This window comes from Otolemur garnettii, unplaced genomic scaffold, assembly GCF_000181295.1.
Source record: "Otolemur garnettii isolate 467f Iridium unplaced genomic scaffold, OtoGar3 scaffold00013, whole genome shotgun sequence".
In the NCBI taxonomy this organism is placed as follows: Eukaryota; Metazoa; Chordata; class Mammalia; order Primates; family Galagidae; genus Otolemur; species Otolemur garnettii.
The window spans coordinates 21,914,016-21,929,081 of NW_003852408.1; the positions used below are offsets into that span (position 1 = coordinate 21,914,016).

The following is a 15,066-nucleotide window of genomic DNA, read 5'->3' on the forward strand; positions in this document are numbered from 1 at the left end:
TGGTTTCTCTGACTCCTTTTCTTTCCCCTTGCTATCTGTCAATCATTTTTTCCCAACCGTTACAGAGTCTCTCCCACCCCACTACATGTTTTATGTGAGTATGTAGTGTGAGGTTGCTGTCCTAAAGAAAACATTTCTGCAAAAGTGAAAACTCTCCTGGAACCAGAACACTTTGTTGTTTCTCTTTCTTTCTTGGACAGTTCTGAAATGCAACCGGCAACAAAGAGGTGGTGGCTTGGTGGCAGGGGTGGCTTGGTTAGCAGCCTGAAGGTGATCAAAAGCTCCGGGAAGGGAAGGATGATTTTAAAGCAATTGTTATGTTAATTAAAGTGTCTTACCTGACATTTTATAGACCAAAACAAAAGAAACACCTCGACATTTTACTCTAATATAGAGTTTCCAAAATACTTTCCATAAAGCAGACTTTGTAATCTTCATTTCCCCACCGACCAGGTGAAGAAAAGCACTTAGTATTTATATGCTATAGCTTATTACATAAAATATGTATATATATATTTCCTTCCACATCCATCTTTAAAATATCCATTTCCTTTAAGATTTAGATCAACGAACACACGGAAACTTGAAACTTAATTATTATTCAAGGCTTGGGCATTTCTAGTTAGAACTGAAGAAATGCTCAATATTTTTAAAATTTACTTTAAAAAGTTAATCATAATTTGGGAAAGTTTTTTTTCTTCATATTAAAAATATTAAATACAAATTTATCCGGCGATTCCGGTCATCAGAGTCTCAATCACAGCTAGAGTAGCTTCCTTCACCCTTAAAGAGAGAATTCCAATTACAAAGAAAACCTGTGTCGCCAAAACAGCCAAGTTCCTGAGTAGGATTTCTGATGTATTTGGAGCATATGTGCAATTTCAATGTGGTCCACAGAGCATTTCCAGCACTATAATTTTCTTTGGCAGGATGGAAGATATTTTTATGAGAGCAGGGGACAGTTGTTATCCCAGTTGAATGAACTTCCTCTTTCAAAATGTGATTCTAGCAATTGGCTATTGTATTTGCTCCAGCCTCACTTCCTTGCTTCTTCTCTTATTGCAAACAGGACTTAAAAGAATTAGGTGAGAACTGGCCTGGAAAAAATATCATATATGTTTTGTGATCGTATTTAGTGCGATATTTTGGAGAAAAAGCCACATTCCCCATGTCAACAACTCTGTTCCATAAAGCCTTAGAGAAAGCAAGTTTATTTCAACCTTTCCAAAGCTTTAATCACATCTCTGTTTTTCAAGATGATGAGAAAAAAAACCCAATAAGCAAATTTTAAATTTGGGGATTAAGATGTAAAATGCAGCAGGGAAAAAAAGCATCTAATGAATTGAATTATTTTTTTAATTACTTATAAAAGTAAGTGATAGTTTATTATTAATTCTTCCTACTATTAGTTTCCTCTTTGGATAAGGCCTTTTAAATACTGAAATGCTTAATAATTAGAATTACTAATGGAAATGTAAGTGGAAGCATTTTTCATTCAAATATGTCAAACAGAAAATTATGGATCACAGGAAGCTTTTTTAAATAATGAAACTAAATAAATTTCTAATTGGAATCCAAACATTTTCCTTTAGTTAACATATAAATTTCCCTATTAATTCAATATGGAAATAGTATTTATTATTTAAGAACTTATCATTTGAAAATTATTTTATAGACTCAAGATGAAGCAGAGAAATAAAGGAGACTGGTGATATTTGTTCAGATTGATTTTCAGAAACGTACACAGAACATCTCTCCAAGATGATACTGCTGGACTCTCTGAAGAAAAGGAGTATAATTAAGTTCATGGCTTAAAATATCCATTTGGGTTAAGATTTAGATTGTACATTGGTCAAAAATGAGACTGACTTGTGTTCCTGACCTAGACCTGTGAAGCAATCCTTATCTTATGGTCAGAGGTTCAAAGAGGACGTGGGTTGCCGAGTTCCATTTGCAGAATATTTCAGCGGCATTTTCAATGTAAGCCAATTTTCACACCCATCTCAATTTTGCAAGGATGAACGTGAAAAGTTTTTCAATAGTCACGTATTTCTTAGCTGTTAGATTCTAAGTGTCTCTTAGAAAGGTCATTTATCTTATTCTTTTTGGGTCAATAATTTTCATTAAGAAAATATCTCCAATTAGACGCCTTCCTAGTATCATGAGTAAAGGCGTATTACTCCTGAGTCCCTCTCCCACCTTTGGATCATGTCAATTCCTCCACTGTATTCTTTCCACACTGCAGTTTGGAAACTGCTACTTAAATTTCTGTCTGTTTCCCCCACAGCCTGTGATCTTTACTCTGGATCTCACCTCCTCTCATAACTTCTCTATTTCCTTCTTTGTTCCTGGCATTTTTTTCCTACACGGTCTTTCCTGCCAATGGTCCCACTGTGGTATAATTTTTGTAGTACCTCTTGTTTACATGATTTCCGTTCTCGAAACTTACTTTCTCTTCCTTATTTGGATTAAAACAATCTTTATGAGCACCTATCATAGAAAAGAAGCACTGCACCGTACATCAAAAGGACCAGAAAGAAGAATAAAGCCCAAGTTCTACCTCTAAGCACTTACAACCAAGGGTCCAGAATTAAAACAAGTAGCAAGAAACCTCAGTAAGCTTGTGCTACACTCAATGCTACTAGGGGTTGTTCAGCCTGGAAAAAGCCTAATTTGAGAGAATAAGATCTGTATAAGCTCTCTACCTTTGCTTGTGACCTTCTGAGGACATTTCCTGTAGGGCTGTGCCTTTCCAAAATGTTTTTTCATCTCTCGTTGCACAAGGCTGCATGGGAATGAAACCACCACACACTGGTTGGCACAAGGTAACTTGTGTTGCAAAAGAGAAGGTTTTTGATCAGTCAGATGACTGACCGTTCACACGGAAGATGCTCATGCGGGAACCACAGGTGCTCCTAGGCCAGCACTGTCTTGACCTGTGTTTCCAAATTGAAAAATTGGACTGAAAGACTTGAGTCTAACTTTCAGGTGGTTGAGGCTGAACCATTTTGATTAAAGATGATTTTTCTATTCATCTGCTCATCTTTATCAAGTTTTGAGTATTTCTGAAATGAACTGTATTTTACTGTTATTTCTGAGTTCTTATCAGCATTTGCATATTTGTTAAGAGTTGCATGAGAACCTAAGGCACGTGCTTTCCTCATTCTTTGCTCATCAGCTTGGCCGGTTTGTGAACTGTATTTTCTAGTAGTGTTGTTGAATGGTGACTCATTCAGTGAGATAAGCCACACGGTGAGCCAGCAGCATGCGGTTCAGTGTCCTTTCCCCTCAGGACTTACAATGCCAGGGCAGATGATGCTGAAACCGCCAGGTCTGCAATGCAGCACCAGTCGTTCTGTGCATCTGCTCCTGAGACGATTTCCAGACTCCCCTGACAGTCCAAGCACATGCTTTTATGTAATGTACTGAGAGCAGTGAAGTGTGAGGGAAAGAGAGGAGAGAAAAAGGCTTGGCACACTGAAGCAGAAAGAGTCAGTTTATCTCAATAGCTTGGGGAGGAAAGAGAGAGAAGTGGCAACTGCCAGGCACTCCTCAGTCTGTTTACTAACCTCTTGACCGCAATAAAATCAAACCCAAAGCCAAATCTCTCGGTGGCATTTGGTGGATGGCAGCAAACATTTTTCTCAGACGTAGACAAGAAATATGACAAGGAATATAAACCTAGATCTAACGCCTTTCTAAAAACACATTATCGCTTCTTGATGAATATATTCTCAAGATATTAGAGCAACGTACTCGTTCAAAATTGCTGTTCCCTTTTTTCTCTTTTGTGAGAATACTTAGAAATGTAACAACTGAAAGATACAGGCCCTGCACAATCCTGACCAAAACACAGGCTCAGATATTCCAAAAATGAGTCTAGAGACTCATTTCCATTACTGTTATTTTCATCTGTTCACTACAAATAAAAAAAAAAATTTAAGAAACGGTCAAAAATTTTCCTTAAAAGGGGAATTTTTTTTTAAAACACATCAGAGAGAGAAAAAAATTTATATGCAAAAAGTTTTTTCCAAAATTTTTTTATAAAATGATAGCTGTATACATTAATGCAAACATGGGGTACAGTGTAGTGTTTTCATATACATTTTGAAATACTTTCATCAAGCTGGTTCACACAAATTTCATGTCATTTGCATAGTCATTGTGTCAAAACATTTACATTCTAGTTCTAGAAAAGTTCACTTGTACCCTTGTTAGACAGAAATATAGGTGATCTTTCCGGTCACCCTCCCACCACCCAGCCACCCTTCTCCCCTCCCCTTCCCCACCCCCTGCCCGATTTTTTAAACGGCAAACGGAAAAACAAGAAAAATATGGTGACAAGACCTGACAGTAAATTAGAGAGTAGAAAAGAGTAGAAAACTTGATAATATTTTTGAAAACATGGGATGGGAGGAAGAGTGACATGAAAAATAAAATGATGAGTTGGTTATATTAATACTCAAAAACAAGCCAGATAGAATAATTTTTCCTAATAAGCCTAAATTATTAGCATAAGTCTGTTGCATTAAGACTCAAATTCCACAAAATAATTTTTAAAGTGTCAGTGGACCAATGAATCTGAATAAATACTTTTTAAAAGTACTTGTCAGGTAGTTCTGACATTTAGCACAAAGCAAGACAAATAAAAAAATAGGGAGATTGAATCCGTGGCGCATGGGAGCAATTTTCCTGAGGAGCATACACAAGAATAAATGTGAATGCAAATTAACCTTAGTTTTAAAATATCATATTGTATTGTGTTAGAGCCCTGCTTTTCACAACTTGAAGTGTTTGTAGGTAATTAAAATTCCAAGGCGTGCAATTATACTTCAATTTGTTGAGTCATTGGGTTTAACTGAAACAAGACTTGAGAAACCAAGTTTTCCTCCTATTTGGATTCAGAATCACTCTTAGACAAAAACCTCATCTTACTTTAAGACTTCAAGTGAAGAGTAAAGATATACGTACATGGACCGAACTACCTATAACTGCATAGAAAGAAAACACTTTACCCTGTGCCTATCCTTTCCTCCGATCTGTAAAACATCCAAAGCTTTAGCTGGCAGTACTTGCTATACACATGCTCATACCTTACCAAGAGTAAGAGATGCAATACTTTATCATAACGTCCCTGTAAGCTATTCCTAAATAGGTTCATAGCCTTCTGCTCATCGACAAGACAAGAGATGTATTACGATTAAAGCTAACATCTACAACCTGCTTCATCTATGACAGAGATCACATCGGATAAAACAAACGTGACAGGTACGAACCTCATGCAACTGCCTTTTCTGTCAATCCTTGTCTTTGTCACTTGTTCCAGCTGCAGATGCCTAACCTTTCAAAGGAAAACAGCGAAAAGATCCCCATTTTCCGTTCTCACTCGCCGGTGCCGCCAGGCCTAGACACTTCGCAGCGAGGCTGTGTGGTTTTCTGCAGAGCCACCCTTGAATGCTAAATAACTCTGCTGTGCACACTCCTCTCTCTGCGGAGCTCAGGGAAATGGCAGCGAGCAATGAGTGGTTGGCATGGCAACAAGGAAAGGAAAATCTGCAACCTCTTGCATTGTTAGGCCAGCTTGTTTATTTGCTTTCGGGCGGGGGGAGGGGGGGAGATGCGGATGGCTTTAGTCATTTTGCAGGAGCAATGGCTCGGTACTATTTTGCTCTGTATAAATTAATATGGTAATATGCATAAAAGGTAATATTCTAAGTGGGATGCTGACTCCTCTTAGTAAATCTCAAATCTAGAAATGGAGGCAGGGGAGAATGGGAGAGGTATGATTAAGGTAGGTCTGAATTTTCTCAGATTGAAAAGGAGAACAGGAAGACGCTTAAAGGTGTCGATGGCTTTTTGCAGGCGAAAGATGCCAACCCTTTTTTCCGTAGTGTTTTCAAGCCTAAATTCCTAACTGTAGCAAAAATAAATTTGTCTATCAGAGTTCATTTTTGACTTGGTTGCTGGAGTTATGTGGATGTTAATAGTGGAAGGAGATGTTTTGAAGACAAAGCTCCCTTGGTAAGCTCTGAAATGGTGGCTACCGATAGCCTGGAAGAGATTTTTCCAGCTCTTACCTCTTGGAAGGGGGTAGATCTGAGTAGCATGGCTGGAAATGCTGGGGAAACCCAGGGATGCCAGGAAAGCTGGGTGAGTAAACTGAGGAAATGCCCTCTGACCTGCACATTGACCTAAGGAGAGGGCTGGCATTGGCTTTGGATGGCTACAGTCATTTTAGTTTCTATCTCGAGGAGTGTTTCTTCCTAGTGGTCAAAGCATTGTATCTAAGATTGCCAAAACCACCAAAATCTGATTTGAAAAACTTCGACATTTTGGTATCTATAAGCATCTCGGAACTGCCTCCTTTCCTTGTCCACTCAGGCTGAAAACTGGGAATAAAGTTATGATTTTTTTTTTTGTATTGCTTACAGTTACATGAATGTGACAGTTCTGGAACAGAGAAATAATTGTCCTCTTTGTGTATAATTGATAAAGGCTACGGCTATCCATGTTGTTACTGGTGTGGCAGAGTCGGGTAGTGGTAGAGCATTGCTCTATACGGCAAGACCCTGCATTCTGGTCACAGATAAGTGACTAAACTGGCAGAGTGGAGACTGTAAAACATCACCTCACTGGGCATGCCCAGCTTTTTGTGCATAGTATTGTGCATAGTAACAACTGTGACAGAGGATTAGCACATTCCATCACTGTTTTCAAATAAAAGACAAATCCTGACATTTGCAAAATTAATCCTAAGATCCAGAAAAAAAATACTCCTACCTAAAAAAGTCTCAAAAGTCTTCATTTAGAAAGCCACGGAATTATAAACCATAGAGAAAATCCCACACCACCTCATAGGGGTAGGACAGTTCAAAAGCAAACAGAGTCACTGGATTCTGAGCACTGGGTTCACAATCCAGCCCCTCACTTTCTCACGCGTCGCACTGGACAAGCCATTTAGCCAATGCGTGCCTCAGTCTCATTGGTAAAATGAAAACACAAAGGACAGATATCCTCGTGGAAATCCCCCCCAAATAAAATGAGGTAACAGAAGTGATGGCACTGTATACACCGAAGAGCACCGTGGAAGAGTGTAATGTTACACAAATTTCCAAGCTATAGTTTTATATATGTATTTCCAAGATATTTTTAAAGCAATCCTTGAGGGATGAATAGGAATTAGGAAATCTGTTCCCCTCTTCTGATGAAAAGTGAGAGCAAAATCATGACTTACTCAGAGCAACGTCCAAAACAGAACCACTACTTTGTGGATCCCTGTGTTTGTGATTAGAAAGAGCTATATTCAAAATGATTCTATCAGCATACTCAGTAAACAGAGGGCTGCTATAGTGGATGAGGAAATACAAGATGGGGTGAAAACCAGCCACACCGTCAAGTCCTGTGCACAATGATTGTAGAAATCAATTACTTTTCTGTGTCCTTAAAATGTCATTTAAGGAAGGCTACTTTTTTTTTTTTTGCAGTTTTTAGTTGGGGCTGGTTTTGAACCTGCCACCTTTGGCATATGGGGCCAGTGCTCCACTCCTTTGATCCACAGGTGCCACTGGAAGGTGACTTTTTTATTTTTCATTTTCTAAAATAATTCTCACTCACAGTTCTTTTTTTTTTTCCCCAGGGCTGGGTTTGAACCCACCACCTCCGGCATATAGGGCCAGCGTCCTACTCTGTTGAGCCATAGGTGCCGTCCCTCACTCATAGTTTAAGTTTACAAATCATCCCTTTTGTTCCCTTGCAAGGTACTATCTGGATACAAATTCTAACACTGAGTTTGGGCCCCAACCCTGGAGAAGAAACTTAATGCCTCTCAATTCTTTCCAAAAGTCTAACTCAGAGTTCGAATTTGGTGGGGATGAAGATTCATTCTTCTTTCTCTAATAAAGATAAGTAAAAGAGAGAGGAAAGGATTATTATAAACCATGACTCTTATATTCACGCTTTGGAAAACAATTTTAAAATGATAGTTTTGTCTTAGTATAATAAGAACTTTCTTGAGTGCCCAGATTCTTCATAGTTTCACATTTCTTTTTTCCTATTTCTGTGGAATGTCTTCTAGAAAGGACATTTTAGTGGTTAAAAAAACCTTAAAGAATAAAAAATTATGCTGTTGTTGAGAAAACAATTCTGTCTATCTTTCTATGGACTAGTCTTAAATTATAAGGAAAAAGACACAATCTAGAAGAGTAAGCTATAAAGAAATAAAGTTTAAATTATTATTGCCTTCTAACATTTCCCATTCCCTCACCCCCGGCTCATTGTGTGACATCAAGAATAAGCTGACTATAGGCTTGCTTCTTTAATTAATTAGCTAATTAATTAAGTTATTTTTCTGAGACAGAGTCTCACTTCGTCGCCCTTGGTAGAGTGCTGTGACAACATAGCTCACAACAACCTCAAACTCTTGGGATCAAGCAGTCCTCTAGCCTTGGTTTTTCATTTTTAGTAGAGATGGGGTCTTAATCTTGCTCAGGCTGGTCTCAAACATGTAAGCTCAAGGGATCCACCTGCCCCTTGGCCTCCCAGAGTGCTAGAATTGCAGGTGTGAGCCATTGCACCTGGCCAGGCTTGCCTTTTGAAAAATGATTTTTATGGCCCATAAAAGAAGGTGAACACTGAAAGAGTGCGTGAGGGAGAACAAGCTAAGACCCATGGTGGAAGTCAGCCCACTCTGATGAAGGAAGGAAGGGGGGGAGATATTGACTGCAATTCATTTATCATGTGATCCCTTTTATAAAGATGAATGAAAACGATACAGCCTGGGGGAAAGAATTCACTTCTAAAAATGAACAGAGGATCGTAACAAAAAAGGAAAGTAGAAGGAAGTTTTTTGTATTTAACCAGTAATGACCTGGACCCCACAACATGTAGCAGAGGGCCTGATATACATGAAACATGCTTTCTGTTAATAATGTCCTAGAAAGATCCCTGATGGGGAGAAAAGCAATACAGTGGTAGATCATATGTGGATCATAAAAGAATGTGCTAGTATACAGCTCCCTGGTCTCCTTTAAAATCATCACATCAAAATTGACTGCCAGCTCATACCAATGGCCTGCATCATCAAAGGGGAGCATTTTTAAAGATCAGATTTGGGATTCAGGAACATTTCCTTTTCCTGGAGATGATTTTCATTATGTAACTTGTGAAACAGTTTTGAACAAACCATACAAAATAAGTTATTATATTATTTTACTTGAGTTTGGAGAGAAATTTAATTGCACATTAACTCATCACTGGAGCATCCTCTGTAGAGACGCAGAGATAATTTTACATTTCCCTTTTCCTACAGCTTTCCACACATACTTATTTTATGGCTTTCAATACTCGGCCTGTTATTTCTGGAGGGAACTTAATTTAAAATCACACCATAGTTTGGACTGAATACATCGCCCTGGTAACCCACAGTTGATTACAACTGTCGTCACTAAGAACATACACATAAGCTTTTGTAATCAGTCTCCCAAAGGTAATATAAAATTTGTTTGATATATGTTGAGCTGAATTCAAAATTAACTCTGGATGCTCTTGAACCTATGACTTAAAAGAAATATCTCTCTTTTAAATTTATATTATTTTCTCAAGGCACTTGGCAAGAACACAGTGACCTGACAAATAGATTTTTCTGATGTTCTTAAATGCTTAATTAAGACCACTGAACAAATGAAATAGTGAATGACGCTGATTCCCTGCTGCTTGACCAAAAGCCTCCAAAATAGTCAATGAGAATCAACTGATGAAAGAGTCCAAGGGAAAAAGTAAGACCATTCATTTGAAGAGTACTTTCTTTTTGCATTCATTCACTTTGTTCCCTCCCTCCCTCAATACATGTTTATTGAGTTCTGAAGGTGCAATGCCAGGTGCTGTAGGATATAATGATGAGACAAATCGCAGCCTAGCATATCATCTGTTTTCTTCCCCACACCCAAACCAGTATAACTTGTGTCATCCCCCCAGGCTGCAATTTTTTCAAAATTGTCCTGCTAATGCTCTTGACACCCAAATCCTACCCTCTGCAAGTTCTGTTAAACTCAGCTGTAGAAAAATATCATGTGATTGGGCAGCGCCTGTGGCTCAGTGAGTAGGGTGCCAGCCCCATATACTGAGGGTGGCAGGTTCGAACCCCACCCCAGCCAAACTGCAACAACAACAACAAAAAGCCAGGCATTGTGGAGGTGGGCGCCTGTAGTCCCAGCTACTCGGGAGGCTGAGGCAAGAGAATCACCTAAGCTGGAGGTTGCTGTGAGCTATAATGCCACAGCACTCTATCAAGGGCGATAAAGTGAGACTCTAAAAAAAAAAAAAAGAAAATATTATTTGATCAGAGCATTATTGTACTGTCCATAGTAGTGTCCACCACTACCACCAGAAATAATAATAACAATGGTAATTAACAACTCTTGTTTCTTGAGCTATTCACTTTATACACTTTACCACCTAATTTTAATTTTCATTGAAATCCTGAAAGGTGAAAATAGTGTTTTTATTTCATTTTCAACCATGATTTCCTATTGACAGGATGCACTGCACAGCCCCTCAAATTCTTGAATCATACTGGACATTACTACACTCTTTTTCTGTTCTGAATGGATTTCTGTAGGGTACTTGCTGTTAATCAGAATGACTGCTGAAAACTCAACTTTAAAAACATATGACAACTTCAAAAGGAATATAGTGTGATCTAACAAAGAAACTGTGAGCTCTCTGGAGCTCACAGGCCATGCAGCATTTGACAGCTATTGAGTATTACTGTTTTCTCACACTACTTACAACATCTTGCCACACCTCCATAAATTCGCTATGACACCCCAAGATGCTTCTATGCACGATTTGGGAACTTTGGCCCTATGTAGAAATAATCCCCTTTCAACTTTGTCCTTTTCTACTGCTCATTTGCCATGTATACATTTTGCTTCATATACAACTTAATTGTAGGCACAGGCCTCACATCTTCTCTGAGATGATCTTGATCCGTGAAGTTCATGTGTGCATGAACTTGCCCTACTCTGGCCCAGAAGCTAACATAATACCTTTTACCTAGAAAACGTACAACACTAATTTGTTGAATGATGAGTTCTTAAAAAACCATGCTATGTACTTAAGCGATTTCTCCTCTGTTATTTGAAGTGCCTTTCATATTTCCCTACTAAAATTTAAATATATATATGTACATATATTTTTTTTTTTTTTTTTTTTTTGCAGTTTTTGGCTGTGGCTGGGTTTGAACCCACCACCTCTGGTATATGGGGCTGGCGCCCTACTCCTTTGAGCCACAGGCATCACCCAATTTAAATAAATTTTTAAATGGAGTATACTGCTGATAAATGTTGCTAATTGATGGGGTAGAGAAATGTAATCTTTGAATAAAAGATAGTTTTGAAGGGGACAGAACCTCTTTTAGTACTTGTAATTCACTTACTCTTTTTCAGATAAGAAACTATCTGCAAGTTCAAATTCACTAAATTCTGAATTATAGAAAAAAGAAAAATAATGCTATAATGCAGGATCATGTTTCTCTATGCCACTAATCCTGTATTAATGATAATATTACTGATGGTAGAGGAGCCTACTGGTGGAAATCATACTGTGAAGAAGGGCTCAAGAGTGAATTATATTATGTTCTCCTTCAAGCAAGTGTACACTATTTTTGAAAAAAGCTGAGGGAGTTGAAATAGTTCCTGTATATAAGAGTATAGCTGTTTTCTTTATTTCTCTCTTCTCTTTATTGGGGAGGAAGACTGAGGAGATGAATTTTACATTTCTTTCTGCTCTAAAAAGTAAATATGCTTCTAATGAGTCTATTGATTTAGCTCCAAGGCCACTTAAGTGAACCACAAAGGAACTATTTGTGAAGTTTTCTTTCAATGAGTTAAAACACTGACAGTTTCTAGCAAAACATAAACTGAGTCACTTGTCTGTACAAATTAACATGATACAAATAAAATGGAGAAATGATATTGAGATTATACTAATTTAGGGGAATTTCTGGCTAGTTACCCTAATGTTTCTCTTTTTTTCTTTTTTTTTCCCTGAAATATGGTCTTGTTCTGTCACCTAAAGTAGAGTGTAGTGGTGCAATCATAGCTTACTGCAACCTCAAATTTCTGGGCTCAAGCGATCCTCATGCCTTAGCCTCATGAGAAGTTGGGACTATAGGTTCTTACCACTATACCCCACTAATTAAAAAAAAAAAATTCTTTTTTAGTAGGGTCTTGCTATGTTGTCCAGGCTGGTCTTAAACTCCTGGCCTCACGTGATCTTCCTGCCTTGGCCTCCCAAAGTGTTGGTATTATAGGCATGAGCCACTTCTCTTATACTGTTTCTCTTCTTTTGGGATTTATTTCCTTTATTTGACTGGAATTTCAGTCATAGCACTTGTAAGAGAATCAGTGCTATAAAGTAACTCACTTTCAGACTAACTAACTTTAAAGCACAAAGCAAGCGTGGGTGACAGCAGAGCCATTAGTTACCTGCTGTTTCTCTGTCTGCTGAGGTCAGCTCTCCGTTGATCCCATTCTCTTTGGTATTTGAATAGGTGCCCTGTGACCCATGCTCTCCAAAGGCGCCGTCTTCATCCTCCCTATATGGGAATCCATTGGCACTTCGGACAAATCCTTCCCCCGCCCCGCCTTGATCCTTAATCTCAGGTTGATGTGGATGTGCAGAGGCCTCTGTTAGCTGAGCTGAGGCCCAGTGAGGCGCCTTGGCTTCATCTTTCCGTTCATCGGCCATTCTTCAATGCTTTGTAATTTCTCCTGTGATTGAAAGAGGAAAAAATAGTAGCCATCAAACTTAGGGGAAATTTAATCTGATAGTAGTAGTAACAAAATAGAAGGAATTTGTAGTACATCCAGTAGCTTTCTGTGGTCAAAGAAACATGTATAATAACATAGGTTTAATATCCAGAGCTACTCTTTGGTTTTTACAGACTGTTTTTTGAATATTTATTCTCTTAATATAAAATCATCATCACTCTATGTCTACCCTCTTTTTAAAAACAAAAACTAGTATTTGGCATTTAAGTGCACATCTTAATTAACTTTCATTGACATATGGTGATTATACGATATAGTTAAGGAATCCTTCTACATGTGGAAAATCTTCAGTATGAGAAAAATGGTTAGAAAAAGCTGAAAAAAAGAATGACAGAGGGAGAATTCCATGGATAATTGTTCCATATACTTTCTTAAAAACAGGAGTCGCAGTGAAACATAAAAAAGATAATGGCCAAAATGTTAGCCCTTTCAGTTTCAAAGATGTTCAATTCAAGTCACACTGTGAAGTAAAATGAAGACCGTTCTAACTTAATTTTTCAAGATATTTTCCTGAACCTTATCTACAGATTAAGAGGGAATGATATTTTCTATTAATATAAATCTTAACAAAAGAAAGCATAAAAGTATAGCATTAGGTCTACATTATGGCATTATTTCACAGCTAAGTCAAATAAAATCTGAAAAACTTGAATTATTGTCATATATCAGAAAGCTATAAATTATAGCCAAGAATGAATCAGTCCCGGAGGAGGCGTTCCAGACGTGTTAAATGAATGGATGATAATCATGACCTTCTCTTCTAAACTGGTGCTACTAAGCTGAGAGAGACAATTGACAAGAGGTGATTCACCACTCAATTCTAGAAAGTTGCTGGCAGCAACAGCTCCATCTGTGGCTTATTGTCCCAGTAAGAGTGAGGACAAAGGCAATGACTGTCTTTGATGGAGACTAAGAACATCTTCTCTTTTCCAAAAAGTAATGCATGCAAAGACCTCCAAACAAACAGAAGTTGTATTAAGACAAATCCACTTCTGACTACCAAGCTCTTTCAGAGACATTTATAAATAAACTCTTAAGACAGGATGGTCTCCTACCAGATAACTGAAAAGTATCTGTTTTTTACTGAATTTTAATGACCCCCTCAGCTTCCTCTGTTTTCCCTTCATAGTAGGAAGAGCTACCTGGGTTAATTCATTTGAACTAATTTGTCTGCAGTACCGAACTTCCCCCATCCTGCTTCCTCAAAGGGTTCTGTTTTTCTTCCCTAAAAACATATTTAAACAGGATGTGGGAAGTTTAGCTTTTAAAACATAGATTGAAGGGCTTATGAATACATCAGGGAGCATCCCTACAATACCACCTATGTGCAAAGAACTGTGTGCGTGTAAGAGTTTTCTCATCTGTCCAGGGAGGGCAATGTCTATAGTTCATTACTTGGTTATCAAGTTTAAACATAGTAAGAGCTCAACTTAGACCCTGGTGCGCAATAAATAGTAGGCACTCCATTTGTTATTGTTTTTATAATTGCACCACCAGTCATCATAGCAGCAATCATTACATGTATTAAACATTTTAAGAAGTTTTTCTGGAATTATTAGCATAGAAACATGAGCCTGAAAACTTAGTAAGTTCATGATTACTTGCAAATCTGTCCCTAGATAATATTGTTTAGGATTGAATAAAATATCCCAAGAGAGGTCTGGAAAATGTACTTGACATGGGAACTTAATGGGACAAGCACATCTTCAGAGTTAATCTTTCCATGTGTCTATCTGAAAAATTAGCTACATCTTTATAACAATGATTTTATAATGTTCTACACTCTGACATTGTCTCCCAGGCAGTGGTGTGGAACTTGGAGACTCGGGGGCCACATGTCCCTCTGACATTGTCTCCCGGGCAGTGGTGTGGAACCTGGGGACTCGGGGCCACATGTCCCTCTGACACTGTCTCCTGGGAAGTGGTGGGGAACCTGGAGATCGGGGGCTACATGTCCTTCTGGATCCTTGAGTGTGGCCTTTTACTGAATGTATATTTTATGGAACAACCCTTTTCATAAAGAGAGTTGTTCTGTGAAGTCTGGATTCTGTTGAGGGGCTGCACTTGAGGATCTGGGGCACCGCATGCAGCTTTGAGGTGGCAGGTCCCCACCCTCTGCATCTGTCTAAAGATCTAAGGAATCCTTTAGATTCAATTCGTGACCTCTGGATCGCAACATTGTATTGATGGGCTCTTGCCTACTGCCTCTTTCAGTATTCTCATCTTTATAAGCCTT

At 38.3% G+C, this 15,066-nt stretch overlaps 1 protein-coding gene across 4 annotated transcripts in view; it reads right to left on the reverse strand.

Moving 5' to 3' along the window:
* Positions 1-15,066, reverse strand: part of MAP2 (microtubule associated protein 2) — a 139,488-nt gene that overhangs the window by 59,121 nt on the left and 65,301 nt on the right. For all 4 annotated transcript variants that reach the window (XM_012802274.2, XM_012802273.2, XM_003784986.3 and 1 more), the window contains one exon: positions 12,486-12,772. In XM_012802274.2, the coding sequence (XP_012657728.1) occupies positions 12,486-12,747 (262 nt within the window). In that variant the 5' untranslated portion in view covers positions 12,748-12,772. The remainder of the gene's footprint in view (positions 1-12,485; positions 12,773-15,066) is intronic.